The sequence below is a fragment of the Sprattus sprattus genome, assembly GCF_963457725.1.
Source record: "Sprattus sprattus genome assembly, chromosome: 14".
In the NCBI taxonomy this organism is placed as follows: domain Eukaryota; kingdom Metazoa; phylum Chordata; class Actinopteri; order Clupeiformes; family Clupeidae; genus Sprattus; species Sprattus sprattus.
Window position 1 is genome coordinate 13,074,781 of NC_137912.1, and position 19,639 is coordinate 13,094,419.

General features: G+C 41.8%; 4 protein-coding genes across 5 annotated transcripts in view; 3 read left to right on the top strand and 1 right to left on the bottom strand.

Moving 5' to 3' along the window:
* The window catches only part of ptprz1b (protein tyrosine phosphatase receptor type Z1b), a gene marked incomplete at both ends in the record, with an annotated part of 25,794 nt that extends 20,722 nt beyond the window's left edge, over positions 1-5,072 (top strand). Inside the window, 14 exons of the mRNA XM_080851678.1 lie at positions 2-71; positions 353-435; positions 544-678; positions 847-981; positions 1,437-1,600; positions 1,869-2,004; positions 2,230-2,376; positions 2,487-2,580; positions 2,957-3,030; positions 3,123-3,251; positions 3,530-3,679; positions 3,935-4,077; positions 4,331-4,466; positions 4,929-5,072. Coding sequence (XP_080707804.1) covers positions 2-71; positions 353-435; positions 544-678; positions 847-981; positions 1,437-1,600; positions 1,869-2,004; positions 2,230-2,376; positions 2,487-2,580; positions 2,957-3,030; positions 3,123-3,251; positions 3,530-3,679; positions 3,935-4,077; positions 4,331-4,466; positions 4,929-5,072 — 1,740 coding nt within the window. The remainder of the gene's footprint in view (position 1; positions 72-352; positions 436-543; positions 679-846; positions 982-1,436; positions 1,601-1,868; positions 2,005-2,229; positions 2,377-2,486; positions 2,581-2,956; positions 3,031-3,122; positions 3,252-3,529; positions 3,680-3,934; positions 4,078-4,330; positions 4,467-4,928) is intronic.
* A 1,317-nt stretch (positions 5,073-6,389) lies between these two features.
* On the bottom strand, positions 6,390-8,890 carry ndufa5 (NADH:ubiquinone oxidoreductase subunit A5). Its single transcript, XM_080851071.1, has 5 exons — positions 8,830-8,890; positions 8,414-8,458; positions 7,476-7,592; positions 7,198-7,263; positions 6,390-6,601 (listed from the first exon to the last, which is right to left on the bottom strand). The coding sequence occupies exons 1-5, from the start codon at positions 8,848-8,850 to the stop codon at positions 6,500-6,502; spliced, it is 351 nt and encodes a 116-aa protein (XP_080707197.1). The 5' UTR covers positions 8,851-8,890; the 3' UTR covers positions 6,390-6,499.
* Positions 8,891-9,443: 553 nt separating this feature from the next.
* On the top strand, positions 9,444-14,443 carry asb15b (ankyrin repeat and SOCS box containing 15b). 2 transcript variants are annotated; one of them, XM_080851001.1, is made up of 10 exons: positions 9,444-9,510; positions 9,662-9,767; positions 9,903-9,955; positions 10,061-10,192; positions 10,448-10,606; positions 10,928-11,173; positions 11,627-11,798; positions 12,059-12,623; positions 12,813-12,966; positions 13,071-14,443. In XM_080851001.1, the coding sequence occupies exons 2-10, from the start codon at positions 9,664-9,666 to the stop codon at positions 13,229-13,231; spliced, it is 1,746 nt and encodes a 581-aa protein (XP_080707127.1). In that variant the 5' UTR covers positions 9,444-9,510; positions 9,662-9,663; the 3' UTR covers positions 13,232-14,443. The 2 variants fall into 2 exon arrangements, with proteins under 2 accessions (XP_080707127.1, XP_080707128.1); XM_080851002.1 differs by having other exon boundaries at positions 9,478-9,510; positions 9,629-9,767.
* Positions 14,444-15,332: 889 nt separating this feature from the next.
* lmod2b (leiomodin 2 (cardiac) b) lies at positions 15,333-18,201 on the top strand. The gene is made up of 3 exons (XM_080850941.1): positions 15,333-15,685; positions 15,939-17,336; positions 18,078-18,201. The coding sequence occupies exons 1-3, from the start codon at positions 15,410-15,412 to the stop codon at positions 18,102-18,104; spliced, it is 1,701 nt and encodes a 566-aa protein (XP_080707067.1). The 5' UTR covers positions 15,333-15,409; the 3' UTR covers positions 18,105-18,201.
* Positions 18,202-19,639: the final 1,438 nt, after the last annotated feature.

The window sequence follows — 19,639 nt, forward strand, 5'->3', positions numbered from 1 at the left end:
GGGCATGACCACTGACAGCTCCAACCACCCGGACAACAAGGGCAAGAACAGATACATCAACATCCTGGCCTGTAAGAGTCTCTCACATTAACACACACACACACACACACATACACACATATACACACACACACACACACACACACACACACACACACACACACACACACACACACACACACACACACACACACACACACACACACACACACACACTCACACACACACACACATTACCGAACACACACACACACCACACATATACAGTTATGGGCAAACACACATAGGCATTTTACACATGCACATGTAATTAGGCACATACCTAACTTGTTTTTTTGTGTGTGTGTTTTAGACGATCACAGCCGAGTGAAGCTGGCACCCAATCTTGATAAAGAGGGAGAGTGCGGAGACTACATCAACGCAAACTATGTGGATGTGAGGCTCTGAATTTTTTTTTTTTTTAATAATCACCAGCTCCAACACAGGCTCAGACCTCTCCATTTCAAATGAAGACGCTGCTCTAACACATGTGTCCCACTGTAGGCCTTCAACCACCCCAAAGCCTTCATAGCAGCCCAGGGCCCAATGAAGGCCAGTCTGGAAGACTTCTGGAGGATGGTGTGGGAGCAGAACGTGGGTGTGATCGTCATGATCACCAACCTGGTGGAGAAGGGACGGGTAAGCCATGCTGCTGACCTTCCTGAGTTAATTATGTTGTTTTGGGGTGATCTGACCTGCTTCAAGCCTGGTGTGATATCACTAGAATAGTCAGTGGTATCAGTGGGGGAGTCAGTGACAATGACTTAACTAGTGTGGTTACACCGGCTCTGTGTTTTCTTCTTGCAGAGGAAGTGTGATCAGTACTGGCCAATGGACAACCAGGAGGAGTATGGCTGCTTCTTGGTCACTCTGAAAAGCACCAAAGCCCTGGCCTACTACACACAAAGGACATTTACCTTGCGGAACATCAGCATCAAAAGGGTCAGTGAGGAATGGTTAAAGGAGTGCACAGAAGAGCTCCACTGACCTAATTTTTATCATTCAATAGAAAGTCCTTTTAAAGGCTGATTAGACCCTTTCAATTCCATTAGGAACTGGGAAGATTCTATTTTGGTCTAGTCCATTATAAGCTTGTCATTCTTAGAAAGAAAGGTTCTTTCCTCGAAAAAGCCCTTGGTCGTTCTACCTAGCTACCCCTAGTTCTTTATATTAGAAGGATCCTTTGGATTCTTCGGGGCTATCTGCTTTATAGAGAAGTACTGCATTGTCAAATGGTTCTTTTTCAAAGTCATGATAGCAAAATGCCATCCAGAACCTTAAAGTGTTCTTCTATAGTGAACCTATTGTTTTCAGACCGTGAAAGAACTACAAAAATAACTGCTATGGATAGGAAAGAGATCTTACAGTTCATGTTTGCCCTCTGTTCCTTCCCATAGGGGTCCCAAAAGGGGCGCAGTCAGGAGCGGATTGTCCACCAGTACCACTACACCCAGTGGCCTGACATGGGGGTCCCAGATTACACCCTGCCTGTCCTGTCTTTCGTCCAGAAGTCCTCCCAGGCCCGGACTGCTGACATGGGGCCTGTGGTGGTCCACTGCAGGTCTGCATCAGCAGAGTTGCACGATAACACTTTAGAGAAAACTATTAAACTATTATAGAGAACTATTAATTGAAGTAAGAAAATGGGAAATCGCCACAACATTAAAATGCCTCCATTGATGTTGATGGTTTTAATGAAACTGGTCATTGTCATATGTGCACTGATTTAACATATGCATTCTAGACTTTCGAAACAAAGATGGCGATGTTAAACAGTAAACAGGTAAAGAGTTTGAGAGTACAATTCCAGTGTTTTGCTTTGCCCTCAGTGCTGGCGTGGGAAGAACAGGTACCTACATCGTGCTGGACAGCATGCTTCGGCAGATCAAAGAGCAGGGCACAGTGAACATCATGGGCTTCCTGAAACACATCCGTACACAGAGGAACTTCCTGGTGCAGACCGAGGTAAGAATCTGCATAATCTACACACAGTCCATTAACGTATAAGCTGGGAAAAACAATGTTTCAAGACATATAGATCTAAATATCATGGTTCTCACACCAAAAACTCCATATCATGAAAGCATCAACCTGACAATGGTTTATCCTCCATATATGCTTGATGTATGTACAGTGTGAGTTTCCATAGCAACGTCCACCATTGTGAGACCCTTCTCTCTGTCCCGACAGGAGCAGTATGTGTTCATCCATGATGCCCTGGTAGAGGCCATCCTCAGCAAGGAGACAGAGGTCTCCTCCAGCCGTATCCATGCCTACGTCTCTGACCTCCTGACCCCTGGCCCCTCGGGGAAGACCAGGCTGGAGAAGCAGTTCAAGGTAGGGATGAAATAATAATGATTCCCTCCTGGATGGATGGTGCTTCACATACAATGGGCTGCAGGGTGGATTTTACCTTTTTTAATGTATTTTTGTGTGTGCTTTTGCAGCTGGTTAGCCAGACCAATGTGAAGCATTGTGATTACACATCTGCGCTGAAAGAGGGCAACGTGGAGAAGAACAGGACCTCCTCTCTCATGCCAGGTGGGTGGCCAACCATGTGACCCTGTGATTGAAAAGCTTTCAGATGATTGCATTTACATTTAGTCATTTAGTAGAAGCTTTTATCCAAAGCGGCGTACGAAGGAGAGAACAATCAAGCCACGAGCATTTGAGACATATGTAGTGTAACAATTCATAAATACTACTTTACATAAGAAATTAAATAATAATACATAATCAAATACAATTATTGTTCATTGATGTTCACAATAGTTCAGTAGTTGTTATTACCTTTTTTCAACCAATCAAATCTTTTTATGTGTTTACTGAGTTGTCAGGTGTTTTATGATGAACTTTTTCATGATTTCAAATTTTTTATATGAATTATTTTTCTATTTTTGTATGTTATGTACTGAAGTGGAGAGGTCCAGAGTGTGCTTATCCACTACACCAGGAGATTCCTCAGACTACATGAATGCCTCTTATGTCATGGTAACAGAACACAGTTATTCCCCATTTTGAACATGTTTTGACAGCACTTCAAAGACCTGCTCTGACCTTGTGTTGACTCTGTTGTGTTTCAGGGTTACCGTCAGAGCTGTGAATTCATCATTACCCAGAACCCTCTGCCCTGCACAATCAGGGACTTCTGGAGGATGATCTGGGACCACAACTCCCAGATTATTGTCTCCCTTCCAGACATCCATGGCAAGGTCAGTCAATCAATCAATACCACAAATCCTGAGGAGACCTTCTTTTTACACTTTTTAATAAGTTCATTATACACATTTAAATTTAAAAAACAAACAAATCAGTAACATAATTTAACATAACATAACATATTTGTTGAATCTACTATCAAGCATCCTTTGTTTGTAAGTAATAATGCTTCAGCAGAAACACATTTATTGAGACAAACCTGAGCCATTCAGTGACATTTAGGAGGAGGCAAGATGCATGTTCACCCCACTCTCCTTTCACTCCCTCTTAGGTTGAGGAAGATGAGTGTGTCTACTGGCCCATTAAAGACCAGCCAATCAACTGTGAGACATTTACTGTAACCTTTACTGGGGAGGACAATGTGTGTTTGCCTAATGAGGAGCTGTTGGTAGTTCATGACTTTCTACTGGAAGCTACACAAGTGAGTATGTTGCATTAGCTGTGTGTGTGCATGACTCCACCGACATGATTATTTGTTTAGTTTTGTGCACAGATTGTGATAAATGATGTCTACACGTGTGATACTTCTTCAGCCTCACTATTAAATGTTAAGTGAAGGAAGAGAGCTGTAGTTGTAAGATAACTTACTGCCCTTGTGTGTGTGTGTGTGTGTGTGTGTGTGTGTGTGTGTGTGTGTGTTTGTGTGTGCCTGTTTGCCTGTTTGCGTGTGCTCAAGGATGACTATGTTCTGGAGGTGCGTCAGTACCGGACCCCTCGCTGGCCCAACCCAGACAGCCCCATGAGCAACACCTTTGAGCTGATCAACATCATCAGAGAAGACACGCGCCACCGGGAGGGAACCATAGTCGTTCACGATCGGTAGGGCATGGTTATCCTAGAACTCCAGAGTTCCAGAGACATGTATTTTTTTTTTATGTACTCAGTGAAACCACAGATGCTGGTTTCAAATGGCTCTATGAGGTCTGATGTGGTCTTCCATACTTTAGTCCCTCCTTTAAAATATCTCCCATTCAATTCATACAAACAAAATATTACGAAAGATATGAACATGTGCTCGCTCCACTGTTTCTTGACCTTGTCCAGTATTACTGAGGTCTGTTTTGCTGAACAGGTATGGGGGGTCCACTGCTGGAATGTTCTGTGCCGTGACGACGTTGGCAGACCAGGTGGAGGAGGAGAACTGTGTGGACGTTTACCAAACGGCCCGGATGACCAACCTCATGAGGCCGGGGGTCTTCACTGACATGGTAAGAGCAGAGTTCATCATTCGCCTCTTCCTGGATCTTGTTTCCCATTTGACTCCACCGTTGCTGAACTGTTTGTGAACCAATCAGGAATACCCTTCCCATTTGTTCTGAAGTAAAGACATTTTTTGAAGGAGAAGGCAACTGCAAAAGCAGATATTACATAAACCATGCACACCTGACCTGCAAACAAATACAAATTATGAGAATGTAAAACCTTTAAATTGTCCTCCAAACAATGAAATGTGCATAGAACTGCTTATTTGTTGGTTAGGAGGACTATGTCTCACTATTGTCTTATTTGCTCTATATTGCTGTTCTATGCTGGAAATGCAGATCATGGTTGCTTTGTCTTAGGTGCTAAAACTATTCCCAGACACTGTAGGACATCAAGTCATCACAGGCCAAATATATTCACAAAAACCTCACACTTCTGTTTTTGTGTTCTTTATTTGCCCCCTGCAGGAGCAGTATCAGTTCCTCTTCAAAGCTATCCTGAGCCTGGTGAGCACCAAAGAGGACGAGAAGACCCTGCGGTCCTCCGAGAACAACGGCACCATCCCCACAGGCTCGGCCAACGCCACAGAGAGCCTCGAGTCCCTCATGTAACCATGACGACAGCCCCTCGAAAGAAGAATGCTATGTTTTATTGTGCAAAAACAAGTGAACTGTGTAGTGGAGGAATGTGGTTTGCTTTGCCCTAAAAAAAAAAAAGAAGGAAAAAAAAAAATCTGCCTGTTTGTCTTTGGTGCTGGATACTATGTGGTCTTGTCATTTGTGCCTTTTTTCATTTCTTGTTGTTTGTCAAATTGCTTTGATACAATTGCATTGTTGTAACTAATGCCAAATGTTGTATTGTTGGACTGCTGTCTGTTTGATTTGCTGAGGTCATTGGTTTAATTTGATTTAACCACTTCTAAAATGTAATTTGTGGGTAATCCGTTTTAAAAGAGGGAGATATTGTCTATTTTTACAGATGCTCTGGTTTTGAGATGCAACCTGAGGTCAAAAATCGATATTGTAAATAAAGAGTTGTCAGATGCTATTGTATGGGGTGGGGGATATGGAAAATAATATTCTAACTTGTAAATAGTTAATATCACATCAACAGACCAAAACTATTTATACGACTAGATTTTGTATTTTACTACAGTCTGTTTTGTAGCTTTAACTGTCTTTTGATAAATTAGTTGAAATATTGGATCATGTTTTTAATACCTGCCCTTATGTATCTTTTATTATGAATCCTACTCATGGAATGTTGGGGTTTTCTATCTGTAGCTGTACATGGGAATAACAATGTTTTCAAGGCGGCCGTCTCTCGAGTGTGTAACTTCAACACGAATAGCCATTAAGTCATTGCCACACATGGATCTTTAAAAACATATATACTCTCTCCTATCCCACCTCAAAGCCTTTCCAACACATATAATTTGTGAGAAGTTTTAAGCAATTTAACATCTTTGGATGATTGCGCTGGTAAAGTAACTGTCTGTACAAACACTTTCAGTATATCCCACCATGCCTCGTTAGTGATTTCAAATCACAGCATGACATCTTTATTAGAAATGTTCTGGCTCTTCTATGTGCTTAGTTTGGGTATGTTAATAGTCCCCTTCATGTATCTCAGTCCACTGGCGCCCTCTACAGTTATAATCAGGTATGTGTTCATTTGGAAACGTTCACTACCATAAACATTATACAAGTCTATTTTCAAAACTGTTCCAAGTAATATATCCTTTGCAAATACACTATTCAAATACTACAATGTTCTTAAGATTTCCAGAGTAGAAATGCCATTCATTTTTCCATACCTTTTTATAAGGAAAGCGAAACACTAATAAGGCAATGTGTAGTGGATGTGCAGCTGGTAGCTTAAAAGTCTGCTATCTAGATGTATCTACAAAAGAAAGTTACGATTGTACATACAGTTTATATATTTACAGTTTTATTGGTGACTTGGAGCATAAATAACTACATCAAAACAAAATTAACCTGAAATATTGGAAACACTGTTGTTTTTGAGTTGAGCCTACTTAGATTGGCCATTTCCATTGATTAGGAGGTGGTTCATCAATGAGTGGTTCCCATGGTTTCCATTCTGACATCTTCCTGGCCAAAGACAGCTCAAATTCAGCCTGCAGAGGTGGGTTAACATCAACATCTTAACGGGGGGAAGGGCATTGAATTCAAGAGAGCAAATCATGACCACTGTGCACTGGAATAATAATAACTGCACTGGACTAATAACTGTGCACTAGAATAATAACTGCACTGGAAAAATAATACCTGTGCACTGGAATAATAATAACTGTGCACTGGAATAATAATAATACCTGTGCACTGGAATAATAATAACTGTGCACTGGAATAATAATAACTGTGCACTGGAATAATAATAATACCTGTGCACTGGAATAATAATAATACCTGTGCACTGGAATAATAATACCTGTGCACTGGAATAATAATAACTGTGCACTGGAATAATAATAATACCTGTGCACTGGAATAATAATAATACCTGTGCACTGGAATAATAATAATACCTGTGCACTGGAATAATAATAATACCTGTGCACTGGAATAATAATACCTGTGCACTGGAATAATAATACCTGTGCACTGGAATAATAATACCTGTGCACTGGAATAATAATAACTGTGCACTGGAATAATAATACCTGTGCACTGGAATAATAATTACACCTGTACACTGGAATAATAACAATACCTGTGCGATGACTTCCTCTATTTGACCACCGTTGATCTTCTGCTCCAGTTTTCCTACATTTGACACCTACAGAATTGGAACAGAAGAGACACCAATACAACATTACAATGTTATTCAGAGCGCGAGTCTTATGCTCATGGCAACGTTCCACAGCAATATTTCGTATCAACGACAATCACACTCTGTGGTAGTTTTAATTTCACTTTCCGTCTATAATCTTGTATAAGGGACTAAGGAAGTAATCAATTGTTCTTTGCATCTATTCAGGGAAACATTACCGTTTTCACTGCCTCAAACCGGTCGGCGATAATTTGCTCAGTGTACTTCCTGTAGGCAGCATCCTGGGGCATGGTTTGAAGGGCGCCCAGGATCTTGGTGTAGAGAATCCTCAACCGCTATGAGTTAAATAAGTACAAGCAATAATTATTATGAGTAATAATCAAATAGGTTAGTGTAAATACACTTGTCTCACTAATGCCATATATACATGTAGATACATTTCAAAAGACAGGAAACTCATACTTAGCATTATATATTATATACACCCTCTTTTTGTCCTAACTTTGCATTGAAGAAGAATGAGTATTACCACACTGTGCCTTCTTTTTCAAGTAATAGTGCACACCTTTCAGTAACATTTTTTGACGCATCTCACATCAAATAGCCTTTATCCCTTACAACGATCAATGGCTAACATATTTCCATTGAAAACGAATTGAACCTGACCAAAGAACCTGTACTGACAAGGTAAAGTCATTTCTTGCAAGAGCTTTGACTATACTGCCTGGCATTCTAAATTGGTCTTTACTGAGTCTGTTGTGTCCTACCCTTAATTGTCAACCATGCAGCAAAGATATTAAGGTGTGCAAACGTACAATTCTTTAGAAAGCCTTGGCAAAGTTTGACCAACTACACAGGCATCACAGCGGTCACAAGATGAAAGTCTAATTTGGATGGTACATCACCACTATTACGTATTCAAATGGAAAATAATTATTCTTAGTTTTATTATTGATAATGGAAAGTCACTGTACTCCATATGAGCATAAGCTATAATTAAGAATGATGAGAAATGTTATTTTGATAACCACTTTTCTTTAAGTTTCCCCAGACTTTTGTAGGGAAGTTTTTAAAACCAACAGACATCACAGTAAAGATGGCTACAAAAGTTCATAAATATTTGTGTATAGTACGGTTGTCCAACGACCTGACTTACCTCATGAGGATTCTGGGCTAACGCCAGGCCTACCAAGCCCGTACTCTGTCGGACGAAAACAGTGATCATGGTTAAGACTAAACATAGCAACAGAAGCCAGATTTTGACAAACTCTTGTGGCCACAAAACTTGTATTGACAACCTCTTAAACTAACTTCAGCGTTACTCACTAGCTAGCTTGCCATAACATAGGAAGCCTTTGCTGTCTTCACTGTGACTTTAGCGTACATAGCCAGCTAGCTAGCTTGCTAAGTAATCATAGTAATACATGCTACCTAGACCGTTAATACAACGATAATCTTTCAGCTCTTTGGTGTCGTTCAGTAAAGGTAGAATAAGTGTAACTTACTCATATTATTATTTCGTTTCTATGCATTGTGTAAATTTAAGACACTTTAAACATGACCTCCACATACCTTTTTGATCAATCCAGCCATCTTGCTGTGGCTACACGGCAGACGAACTTCCGGTCTACAGTATATAACGTCAGCTTGCGTAAGTAAACTACGTAAGGACGTAATAAAAAGGACGCACAAAGGACTGAACTGAGGCAAATGTGTACATTTGGGAAACTCATTTGGATATTATGAAAACTCATATGAATACAATATATATATATATATATATATATATATATATATATATATATATATATATATATATATACATATATGTATTTATAAAGGCAAATTAGTTTCCATTCAAATAGAACACTTTGAAGCCTAATACAACGGTTGACAAGATTCATTACAAAACCACAACTTTTAATTATGTCCTAAGTAACAGCCTACCTCAGTATGTCAACATAAATCAAAATTAAATCTAGGGACTCTTTGCTTGATCACCGTAGGTCTGCTAATTGCAAACTAAGCATGTGCTCTTCCCTGATAAATACTGCAACATAAACCCTGCTCCAGATCCAGATACACATGTTCACACGAGAAAACACAGCACTGGTGGAGTGTGACTTGCATTCTCAGAATGTGTAACCAGGCCATGACTAAATATACCTCAGCAGTGCCCTCAATAACAAGCACATTGAGTGCAGTCTGCAAGAGGAGAGGGTCTCTCATACTGTTTTTAAGAAACATTTGCAGGTAAGAGGATTGTTTATGAAATGGATTGAGAATTAGTGGTGAAAGGAAAAGTGAATGGAAGTTTTTTGGACAAGCATATGTCCACATCTCTCATGTGAGGCCACTTTTTGCTCATTAGTTGCCACAGTTTTTACTATTGTTTTGTCTAAAGTCATGGAGGCACTTGGCCAAACGGATGAAGATCAGCTAATTGAGTATGCCATACAATTGAGCATTCAGGACACTTGTAAGTTCCCACTGCTCAGTGAAATAGAGAGGTATGTAGTAACCACCATTTGGTTGTACATGTGAAATGCAAAAATAAAGGACATTTTGATAGTAAATACATATCGTGTAGATTATTAAGTTATTAAAAACACAATGTTCTACCACAATTCTCCAAATTTGTTCAGTTTCCACGCAGCCACTGATGAAAACTTGAGGATCCTCAAGACTATTGAAGAAGGTATTCAGATGTTTCTTATTTGGACCTTCATGCATACTTGAATCAAAAACATGTAGTTAAGGATATGCATTGTTAATTATCGATAGTTATTGCTAACTTCTCCAGGTGATGCATTCTCCTTGCGGGGCCTGTCACGCTTCACCTTTGCCTTTAAGGAGAGGGACAGCAGAGGCTGGTTCCCCATGCATGTGGCATCAGTCCAGCCACTGGCCCAGATTCTGGACAGAGTACTGATGGGTGAGAGCTGGAGAATCTATAATATTATGGACATTATATGAACTTTGCATATTTAGAGTAATCATATTTAGCATAGATGTGCAACATTACAATATGCTGTATTGCAATATATTTCGGAAATGTATTGTTTGATCAGCAAAAGTTATTTTGGTAAAAAACTGTGCAAAATCATTGGCTGATGTCTTCACTAAAGCTACTCCATCCATTGCATATTTATGTAGCTGAGAGTTCTAACAGTCTTGCCTTGGTGGACAGCTTCACATGAACTGACCATGGAGGAGAAAACTGCAGATGGAGAGACTCCACTCACCCTCGCCACCCGGGCTGGATTCCTGGAGAACGTGGGGATCTTGCTCCAGCACGGAGCCTCCCCCCACAACACCAATGACAAGAATGAGTCTCCACTCCTGCTGGGTAAACACTGCACCATCCTAACAGAAATATTCATCAACACTTTGTCAGTCTTTGTTTGTACAAGCCTAAAATGACAACAACTGCTAGAGGAATAACCTCAGAAAAAAATAACCTTTATAATGTTTTTGAGATAATAAATATGTATGAATTAATTTATTTGTACTAATTCAAATTTAAAAAATGTTGAGATAATAAATATGCATGCCAAGAGAGGAACATCTCTCTTTCATCTTCCATACTACACTAGTCCTGTTCTTTTAACTTAATCTTCAGTATCAGTGGTATAAATCAACAGCAGCTTTCTCCTGTTGTGCTCTGCAGCGGTGAGGAACAGCTCATATGACATGGTGGAGACCCTCATCATGGGGGGAGCCTTTGTGGAGCAGGTGTGTCTGAAGAGCTGGACGGCTACCCACGAGGCGGCCAAGGTGGGCTGCTGTGACATCCTCCGGCTGCTGCTGAGGCACGGGGGTGATGTGAAGAGCCGGGACGGACATGGGGTCACGCCTCTGGGCATCGCCGCTGAATATGCCCATCCAGGCATCTTGCAGATCCTCATCGCAAATGGTAAACGGTAGAAATGCTCTTTGGGTGAATAAGGTAGAGGTTGTATTCAGAACCTCTGATGGCTGGTGCTTTTATGCAACACTTTGGTATCAGCTTTGTAAGATGGTGTCTCTTTAAGAGCCTATAATATTTCTAGCAAATACATTATCTGTAAGTGTTTTCCAGTGGTTATAAACTATACATTTCCCAAGAAACCTATATAGACACGAAAATGAACCATTTTGTTTATCCTTTATCTACAAAGTAACATTAAGGAATAGATCTGTACATGTAGGCCATGTACATCTAGGTAAAGACTGTGAATCATAAAGCATACCTATGATTAGGCCTATCTAGGTGAAGTGACTGACAGCTCAACTAACAGCTAATACAAACTGTAAATTACTTTAGATAAATAACTGTAGTTATTCACGGTTATCGACATTTCAGTTGCTTTTATCTGTCCTCCACAAGGTGGCGATGTGACTGCACAGGCTAACAATGGAGACTCTGTGCTGTATGATGCTGCTGGCTCAGGAAATCTTGACTGCATCAACTTGCTGCTGGAGCATGGTGCCAATCCCAATGTGGCCAGTATGTGTTCCCAGCTCCCAATCCATCGAGCTGCATACGAAGGACATTATCTGTGAGTGAAATGGTAACAGTACAATAAAATAGGTATAATGATATATCCCTTAAAATCCCAAGTATGTTAAGTAAGATCCTCTCTAATGGTTAATGCCTAACGAGTTTAAGTGAATAATATATATGGTTGTGTTTGTGGGTCAGTATTGTGTAGTTCAATACATTGGGTCAGTATTGTGTAGTTCAATACATCTCTGCGGTGATCATTAACACCTCTCTGTTCAATGTGTGGCTTCCAAATTTCCATTTTTCATGACTAAGGGCACTGAGGATACTTATCCCCATCACCACCAAAAGAGCCATCCGTATATCTGGCATGAGCCCGGTGCACTCGGCCGCAGACGGAGGCCACGCCGACTGTCTGGAGCTGCTGATTGAGAAGGGCTTTGACGTCAGCCCCGTCCTGGACACATACATCTCAGAGAGCTACGGCGACATGCGATACAGCGCCCTCTACTTCACCGTCTCCAACAATGACGTGACCTGTGCCGAGATTCTGCTCAGGGCGGGGGCGCGGCCCAATCAGGACCCACTTTGCTGCCTCCTGGTGGCCGTACGGGCTGGCCAGTACGAACTGGTCCGCTTGCTGCTGAAGTATGGTTCTGACATAAACTGCTACTTCACGACGCTCTGCAACACCGTGTTCCCGACTGCGCTGCAGTACAGTCTGAAGGACGAGATGATGATGCGCCTGCTGCTTAACAACGGCTACGATGTGGAAAGCTGTTTCCGCTGTCACCACCGCGAGGGCTGGCTCCAGGCCTCTGTCTGGAAGCAAGTGCATACCATGCTTTACAGCTACGGCAGTGACCCAGAAAAACTAGCTGTAAGTGAATATTTGAAGGGAACAGTGCATTCAGACCAAATTCAGACCCCTTCACTTTTTCCACATGTTGTTAGGTTGTTTAGCCTTATGCTAAAATCGTTTAGCTGGATGATTTTCAGCACTGTTGGATCCTAGGAGCAGAACAGACAACTCCTGGTTTACTGACTTTTTGTTCCTGTCCTGTTCCAGTTTTGTGATTTGATCAGTCTGTCCACACTGGCACACTCTGCGGGACGAGTCGTTCAGATCCTGCTAGACTACGTGCATCACGTCCCCCTGTGTCACAAGTTAGAAGCGATTCTGGAGAGACAGCAAGAGTGGCCTGAGATTTGTGACACACTGAGTGAGTCATCCGTCTCTCAAAATGATGTCCTAATTTTGAACCACTGACTTAGACGACATTGAAATGCATTAACAGGAGCACACAAACTCTGCTTTGACTTTTAGGAAACCCACGGTCCCTGCAGCACCAGTGCAGACTGCTCATCAGGAAACACATGACCTCAAGAAGGCTAAGTGACCCCGATTACATGGAGACAGTCCCATTTCCCCCTACGCTCAAGAACTATCTGATGTACAAAGAGTATGACATGTATGGCAACATGTAATTCAATAATGTTTTTTTTGTATAGTTGTGATTTTGCACATGTGAGTGTGAGTGTGTATGATTTTTTTGTAATAATAGTTTTATATTGGCTTGCTCATTCAACAGCATTAAAATGGACTGTAAATTGTACTGGTTATTTAAGAGTCTCAGAGATTGATATAAAATGTACAGATACTAGACTGAGATCACAATGAAGTGCTTCTCACTCAAAAGTATTCCGAATGCATCATAGTGACTAAAATTTGTCTATATAACTATTCATAAATACACATGAATGCACTCATAAAGCATTATAATTATTATTATTATGAAAACTTGTATGGAGTCACATATGACTCATATTGACGGCATTTGACACAAGGCAAATATGAATATGTATATAAATCGTTATCAGTGCCATTAGCAAGAAGTAACAGAAGCTTCATTCCATCTTCTGATACTTAAAGCTGTAAGGGCTTTAACCATAACATCGTAACACTTTATGAGTGCAGTCATTATTATATATAAATAGTTGTATAGACTAATGTCAACTTTACTTTACTTATGAATACTTTGTAACTTTTACGATGTGTTTATAATTCTTCATGGATACTGGGTCACCAACATGTCTTTCAAGTGTTCAGTTTGCTACAGTGAGTACCGCCAGTTCCTGCTGTTATTGTGATAACAGCCTTCTCTTGCTGTCAACAGGAACCAGTGGTGTGGATAGAAACATGCTGTGGACACTCTGTTCCTGCCATGCCCACATACCCTAGTTACCCTGAAGTCAAGAGTGACAGGGGGAAAAGTAATGGACGGTGTTACTTTTACACACACACACACACAGAGAGAGAGAGAGAGAGAGAAGCAGGCACAGTGTATCTGTCCTCATATTTTTTGGGTAAATCAAGAGGATTCTGGCATCTGACAGGACTAAATAAAAGCATGACGGTCATCATTATGTCATTTCTGACCTTTTTCTAACTCCCAAAGCAGATTCACCACTTTTCCAGACAGTTGGCGGATTAACATGCTGACAGCTCACCTCTTTGAGCCCCCTCTGTTCCAGTGAAAAAAAAGATATGAAATCCAAATGACGACATTAAATAGAGATTGGGCTGAGCAAAGTGGCTGTGTGACCGAATTCAAATCCATACAATGGTCCTTAAACCTCCTGCTGCAGCTGATAAAAACCCCGGTGATAACCCTCTTTTCTTTCATTAGCCCGGTGACGCACTGCGCTGGGGCCTAGTGGTATTTTTGGTTCCTCGCTTCAGAAAAAAAAGAGAAAGGCTCAGAGGGATAACGGTGCATTACTATGTTACACACAGTGCAGGCATGTTCTGGACGGTATTGTTCAAGATGTCCGTGTCAATTGTCAAGATGTTTTAATGTTCAAAAGGACATGCGACAACAACCAGTAGTGGTTCTTGGTGTGTTTCAAAGATACGCATAAATATTTAAAACACTTTAATGTGGACCAGGAGGCCTGTTAATGTATACAGTATAGTGTTTAATTAATGTGCAATTAAAAAAAAAAAAAAACATCTTAATTGTGGAGAGGACTTGAAAAAACCATCCGGTGATTCGACCATTCAGTGAAATGGCCATTTAAAATCACTGATGTCCACTTAAAACAGTTACGATTGTTCCTGTTGTACTGTATGTGTGTACGTGAATGTTACTATTTTTAATAATGGCTCACAATTACTACACACTACCTCTCCACCACACCCCTATTTTCAGTGGGCAGCTGGCCTTATTTTGGACATGCACAATGCAACAGAGATCCACTGACAGGCCTCAATGGAGGTGGGGGGGGTGGTGACTGCACACTGAGCTCACATTCTTTTTACAGGTCTGTCCGTCCATCCCATTGACTCCCGTCTCCCAAAAAAGCAACGGCATCATGGGTCGGCACTTTGTTACGCATCCCCTCTGATCCCTCTCTTAAGGCTCCTCCGGCAGCTGGTCAGATTAGAGCCGCGGAGAGCGACCCCACAGACGCCCAGCTAACAGATAGTCAGCAGAGATAGCAGATAGCTGCCACTCTTCTGCCACTCTTCTTCCACCTTCACCCATTGGAAGAGCAGTTCCTAACACTTCACAAGGACACTCTGAGGGACCGTGAAGAGGACTGTTGCCTCCCTTGCTCGCTCGTTGAGGGTGAATCTGGATCGGGTACTAGCTGGAGGCAGCCATGAGCGAGTTTGGATACCGCCGGGAGCTCAGCAAGTATGAGGACATGGATGAGGACGAGCTGCTGGCCATGCTCAGCCCCGAGGAGCTCAAAGAGCTCGAAGAGGAGCTGGCCGACATCGAGCCCGACGTCAACGTCCCCATCGGGCTCAGGCAGAGGGACCAGACGGAGAAGACACCCACCGGCACCTTCAGCCGTGAGGCACTCATGAAGTACTGGGAGAGAGAGACCCAGAAACTGCTGGAGGAGGAGATAAGAGGATCTAGCCCTACACAGGTCAGTGACTCATGTTTAAAATGCCTTGAAGTCACCACTGTGTATTGTTTTCTGGGTTATGACTATGCAAACTGGTTCATTATGAATCATAAGTTTTCTCATTATATTTGAATACAAATTAAATTCAACCTCCATATAATATCAAGCTGTGATATAAATGTAATTATTCAGAATAAACAGAAAAGGTTAAAAATACAACCTTAAAAATAAAAGTCTCTGACTTGACACAAACATCTGAATTGAATTACAACAGGAAGAGGAAGATGCTAAACGTGAGGATGAGGAGTGTGGGACAGAGAGCAGCAGTGACGCCTCTGAAGATGAAAAAGATAAACACGAGGCAGACGAAAAAGACAAAGATTATGAGGATGAAAATGATGAAGAAGAAGAGGAGGAGGAGGAAGAGGAGGAGGAAGAAGAAGAGAGCGAGTCTGAGGAGCCAGTGACTGAGGAAGAGGATAATGAGGAGGAACAGGAGGAGGAAACAGTAACTAAACAGGAAGTCATGAAACCAGACCATCTGGAACTACCAAAGCAAAGCTTCAACCAAAGCCAAGACTTGCCCTTAAGAAGAAGCCCACGTCCACCAGTAGAAGACCCAGCACTCATAGCAGCTACCCCCAATCAGACTTCAGAAAACCCAACAGTGGTGGACGAAGTCCTGGAGAAGATCCTGGCTGATGACCCAGACACTACGGAGGTCAACCTCAACAACATTGACAACATCTCTCACGAGAGTCTTGTGCGCTTTGCCGAAGCCTTGCGTTCAAACACATACGTCACCAACTTCAGCCTGGCCAACACTAATGCTAATGATCAAGTAGCCTTTGCCATAGCCAAGATGCTGATGGAGAATGAACGCATCACCCGCCTCAACATCGAGTCTAATTACATCACCGGCAAAGGTGTGCTGGCCATGGTGCAGGCGCTGACTATAAACCGAACTATCACTGAACTTCGTTTCCACAACCAGCGCCACATCTGCGGTGGTCAGGTGGAGATGGAGATGGTGAAGTTGCTAAGGGAGAACACTGTCTTGCTGAAGCTGGGCTACCAGTTTGACCTGCCAGGCCCCAGGATGAGCATGACCAGCATCCTCACCCGTAACCAGGACTACCAGAGGCAGAGGCGACTACAGGAGCAGAGGCAGCAAGGTGCAGCTCCTGCAGGGGCGACTGCTGTTAACCCTCGTACTAGTGCCCTACAGAAGAACAACCCCGGATCGCCCCAAAGCTCTCCATGGTCTTCCCCTAAGCTTCCACGCAGGGAGGAGGTCAGGAAGAACACTCCACCTGCACCTCCTCCGCCTCCTCCCCCACCACCACCTCCACCACCTCTCCCTCCCCCCTCCAAGCCAGCTGAAGAGAAGAAAACCCCAACCAGGATGATTGCAGAAGTAATCAAAATGCATGAGGAGTGCAGCAGGAACCAGCACAAGGTCCCCTTAAAATCTATAACCAAGAGTAAGAAGAGCAAGAAAGGAGCTCACAAAAAGAAGGAACCCAACATTCTCAAGGAACTGAAAAATGCCCTGAGACCTACAGCAGATAGAAGAACTGAAGAGTTGTCCAGACCATCCACTCCACAAAGGTCAAGCCATGATAGTCTGATGGCGTCTATTCGTGGAAGCAGTGTGAAATCCCTAAAGAGGGTAAGTGGATCACATCTTATGCTCATCTTTAGCCATATCAAACACATAACATAGACCATGGCTATCATTCGTTGGTCGTCATTTTCAATTTGTTTTAATAAAAATAATTGTCTCAGACAATCATTAATTAATTCTTTGAAGCCCTTTGAAGTCCTAAAACAGAGTAATTTCCCTCTGACAGAGTGTTTTCCTAAAGTGTGACTTTAGTTTAAGAGCTTTGAGAAGCAGTAAACAGGTACTAAAAAACCAAGCCCCCCTCAAGAAACAACCGCAACCACAGCATGTACTGCCAACCAAACAGCCCCTACAGAGCGCATTATGTTGTTGCTGTGGAAAAATCTGTTACCATGGGATGACAGATAGTGACCCTGTCAAATTCCTCCCACTTATGCAACTATAAATAGAGGCCCATTTTACCTCAGTTGTGATAAGAGAAATGCCTCCCAGGCCTGGTGCACTTGACAGCGAGACAAAACAAACAAGACGCCATTCATTGGGTCTAATGAGAGGATTCTTTCTTTCAGTGAATAAACATTTAAAGAAACTTGCTTGATAGATGTTTCAAGTGTTTTTTCTTTCATGTTGTGTTCCATTCCATTCCATATCCTTTGTTCACATGTATGGTATTTATATCAGTGTATAGAAATGTCTGGCATAATAATACTAGTAATAATAATAACAACTGATATATGAAAAAAGATATTTGAATTATGTTTTAAATGTTATTGTGTTTTTCTTTAGGTGGAGGTACCACAACGCCTTCGATAATCCACTTCAGAGTTCCTGTGAGGGAAGCAGGATGAACTGGAGACAGAAAAATCCATTTATGTGGAGTTTACTTCTAAAGCGGGAAGAATATTTGCACTGTATATGTAATACTTGGGACTGAATTATATTTATATTGTGTATGATAATCTTTTATTGCTTTTGAGGATTTGAAGATTTTTGAGGATTAAAAAAAAAAAATTCACTTGTGTACAAATGTAAATACTCTGTGTGAAATGTGAAAAAATAAATTGTGCTGCGTGGGCACTGTATTACTCAACCAAATAGTACTGCATTTGTGACCAGTTTGGTAGCAAAATGGGGATAATAGTTCCACCAGTTACCATTTACTCAAGAAAATAGGGAGAGTTAACCACCATTACACTAGAGAAGCAGCTCAACGTTGCCATAACAATAATTTGGTTGCAGACTGAACCAGGCCGCTGCTAAGCTTATCATGGTGCAGATGGCGTGCTCTCTGGAGCACATATTTCAGTGCAAGCCAGAAGAAAGAATCCTATTCTCAGGGAGGGTCAGGTGGCTAGCCTGCCTGTAACCAAAGCTGGGCCCTAACGACTCAGTTGAAACAAGAGGAGTATTATATATGTATCTGAGCTTGCCTTAATCCAGTCCCTTTGCATCCGTGTGTCTTGGAAGGGCTCCCTGTTCCTAAATCCACTCCGCAGCTGTTCAGGGCAAACAGGAAAATGCTTTTAGCAGCAGCAGAATAAGCAGCGGCCGCAGCTCTGGTGATGATTGGACCATGCCTATTCCCACGGAATGGAAAAATGACCTTGTCATTGTCCTTCGTGATTCTACAGAACCCACATTCTAAAAGTAATATTGCAGTTTTAAACAGACAATAGACGACATCATTAAAAGTAGAATCGATGCTTATACCAGATCACACCAGCCAAATAGACAGCCCTTACATGCAATGTCTGCCCCTGCATGCACACTGGTTTGGATAGGACATGATGAACAGATTGTTGTCCTGACTGGATAGAACATGAGGCTGATATACTTTGTCTGGATAGTCAGAGATCAGAATCTTACATCAGAGCATGTACTATACTGACGTTTGTGTCATTAGATTATTCCTGTCATTTTCTGAAGTAGAACTGCTGACTACCCCTTAATGTGAAAAAAGTAGTAGCCATTTTCTAAACTGTTCATCTCAACCTTACTCTTTCCGGTAAAATTAATTATATTTTCTGAACTGGAAGGGATTGTTGTTAGTAAAATCAGGGATGTGGAAGCATGGGAAGTGGTCCAAATAAATAACCAGGGAAAGCCATATGGAGTAATTATATTTGCATCCAAATTAACCTAAATAAAAACTCCAAAAATAAATAGTTCCCACTGGATACTCAACAGAGGGCCAACAATTTGACGCTTAGTTAGATCACAATACCACTTCCTGAGAGGGATAGTCACGTGGTATATGGCATCCAGAGGAGGTTGTGGGAATCTTTCAGCCATGCTGGGGCTGACTGTCAGGCCATTGTCTAAAGAATAACTGTGCTGTAATCATAACC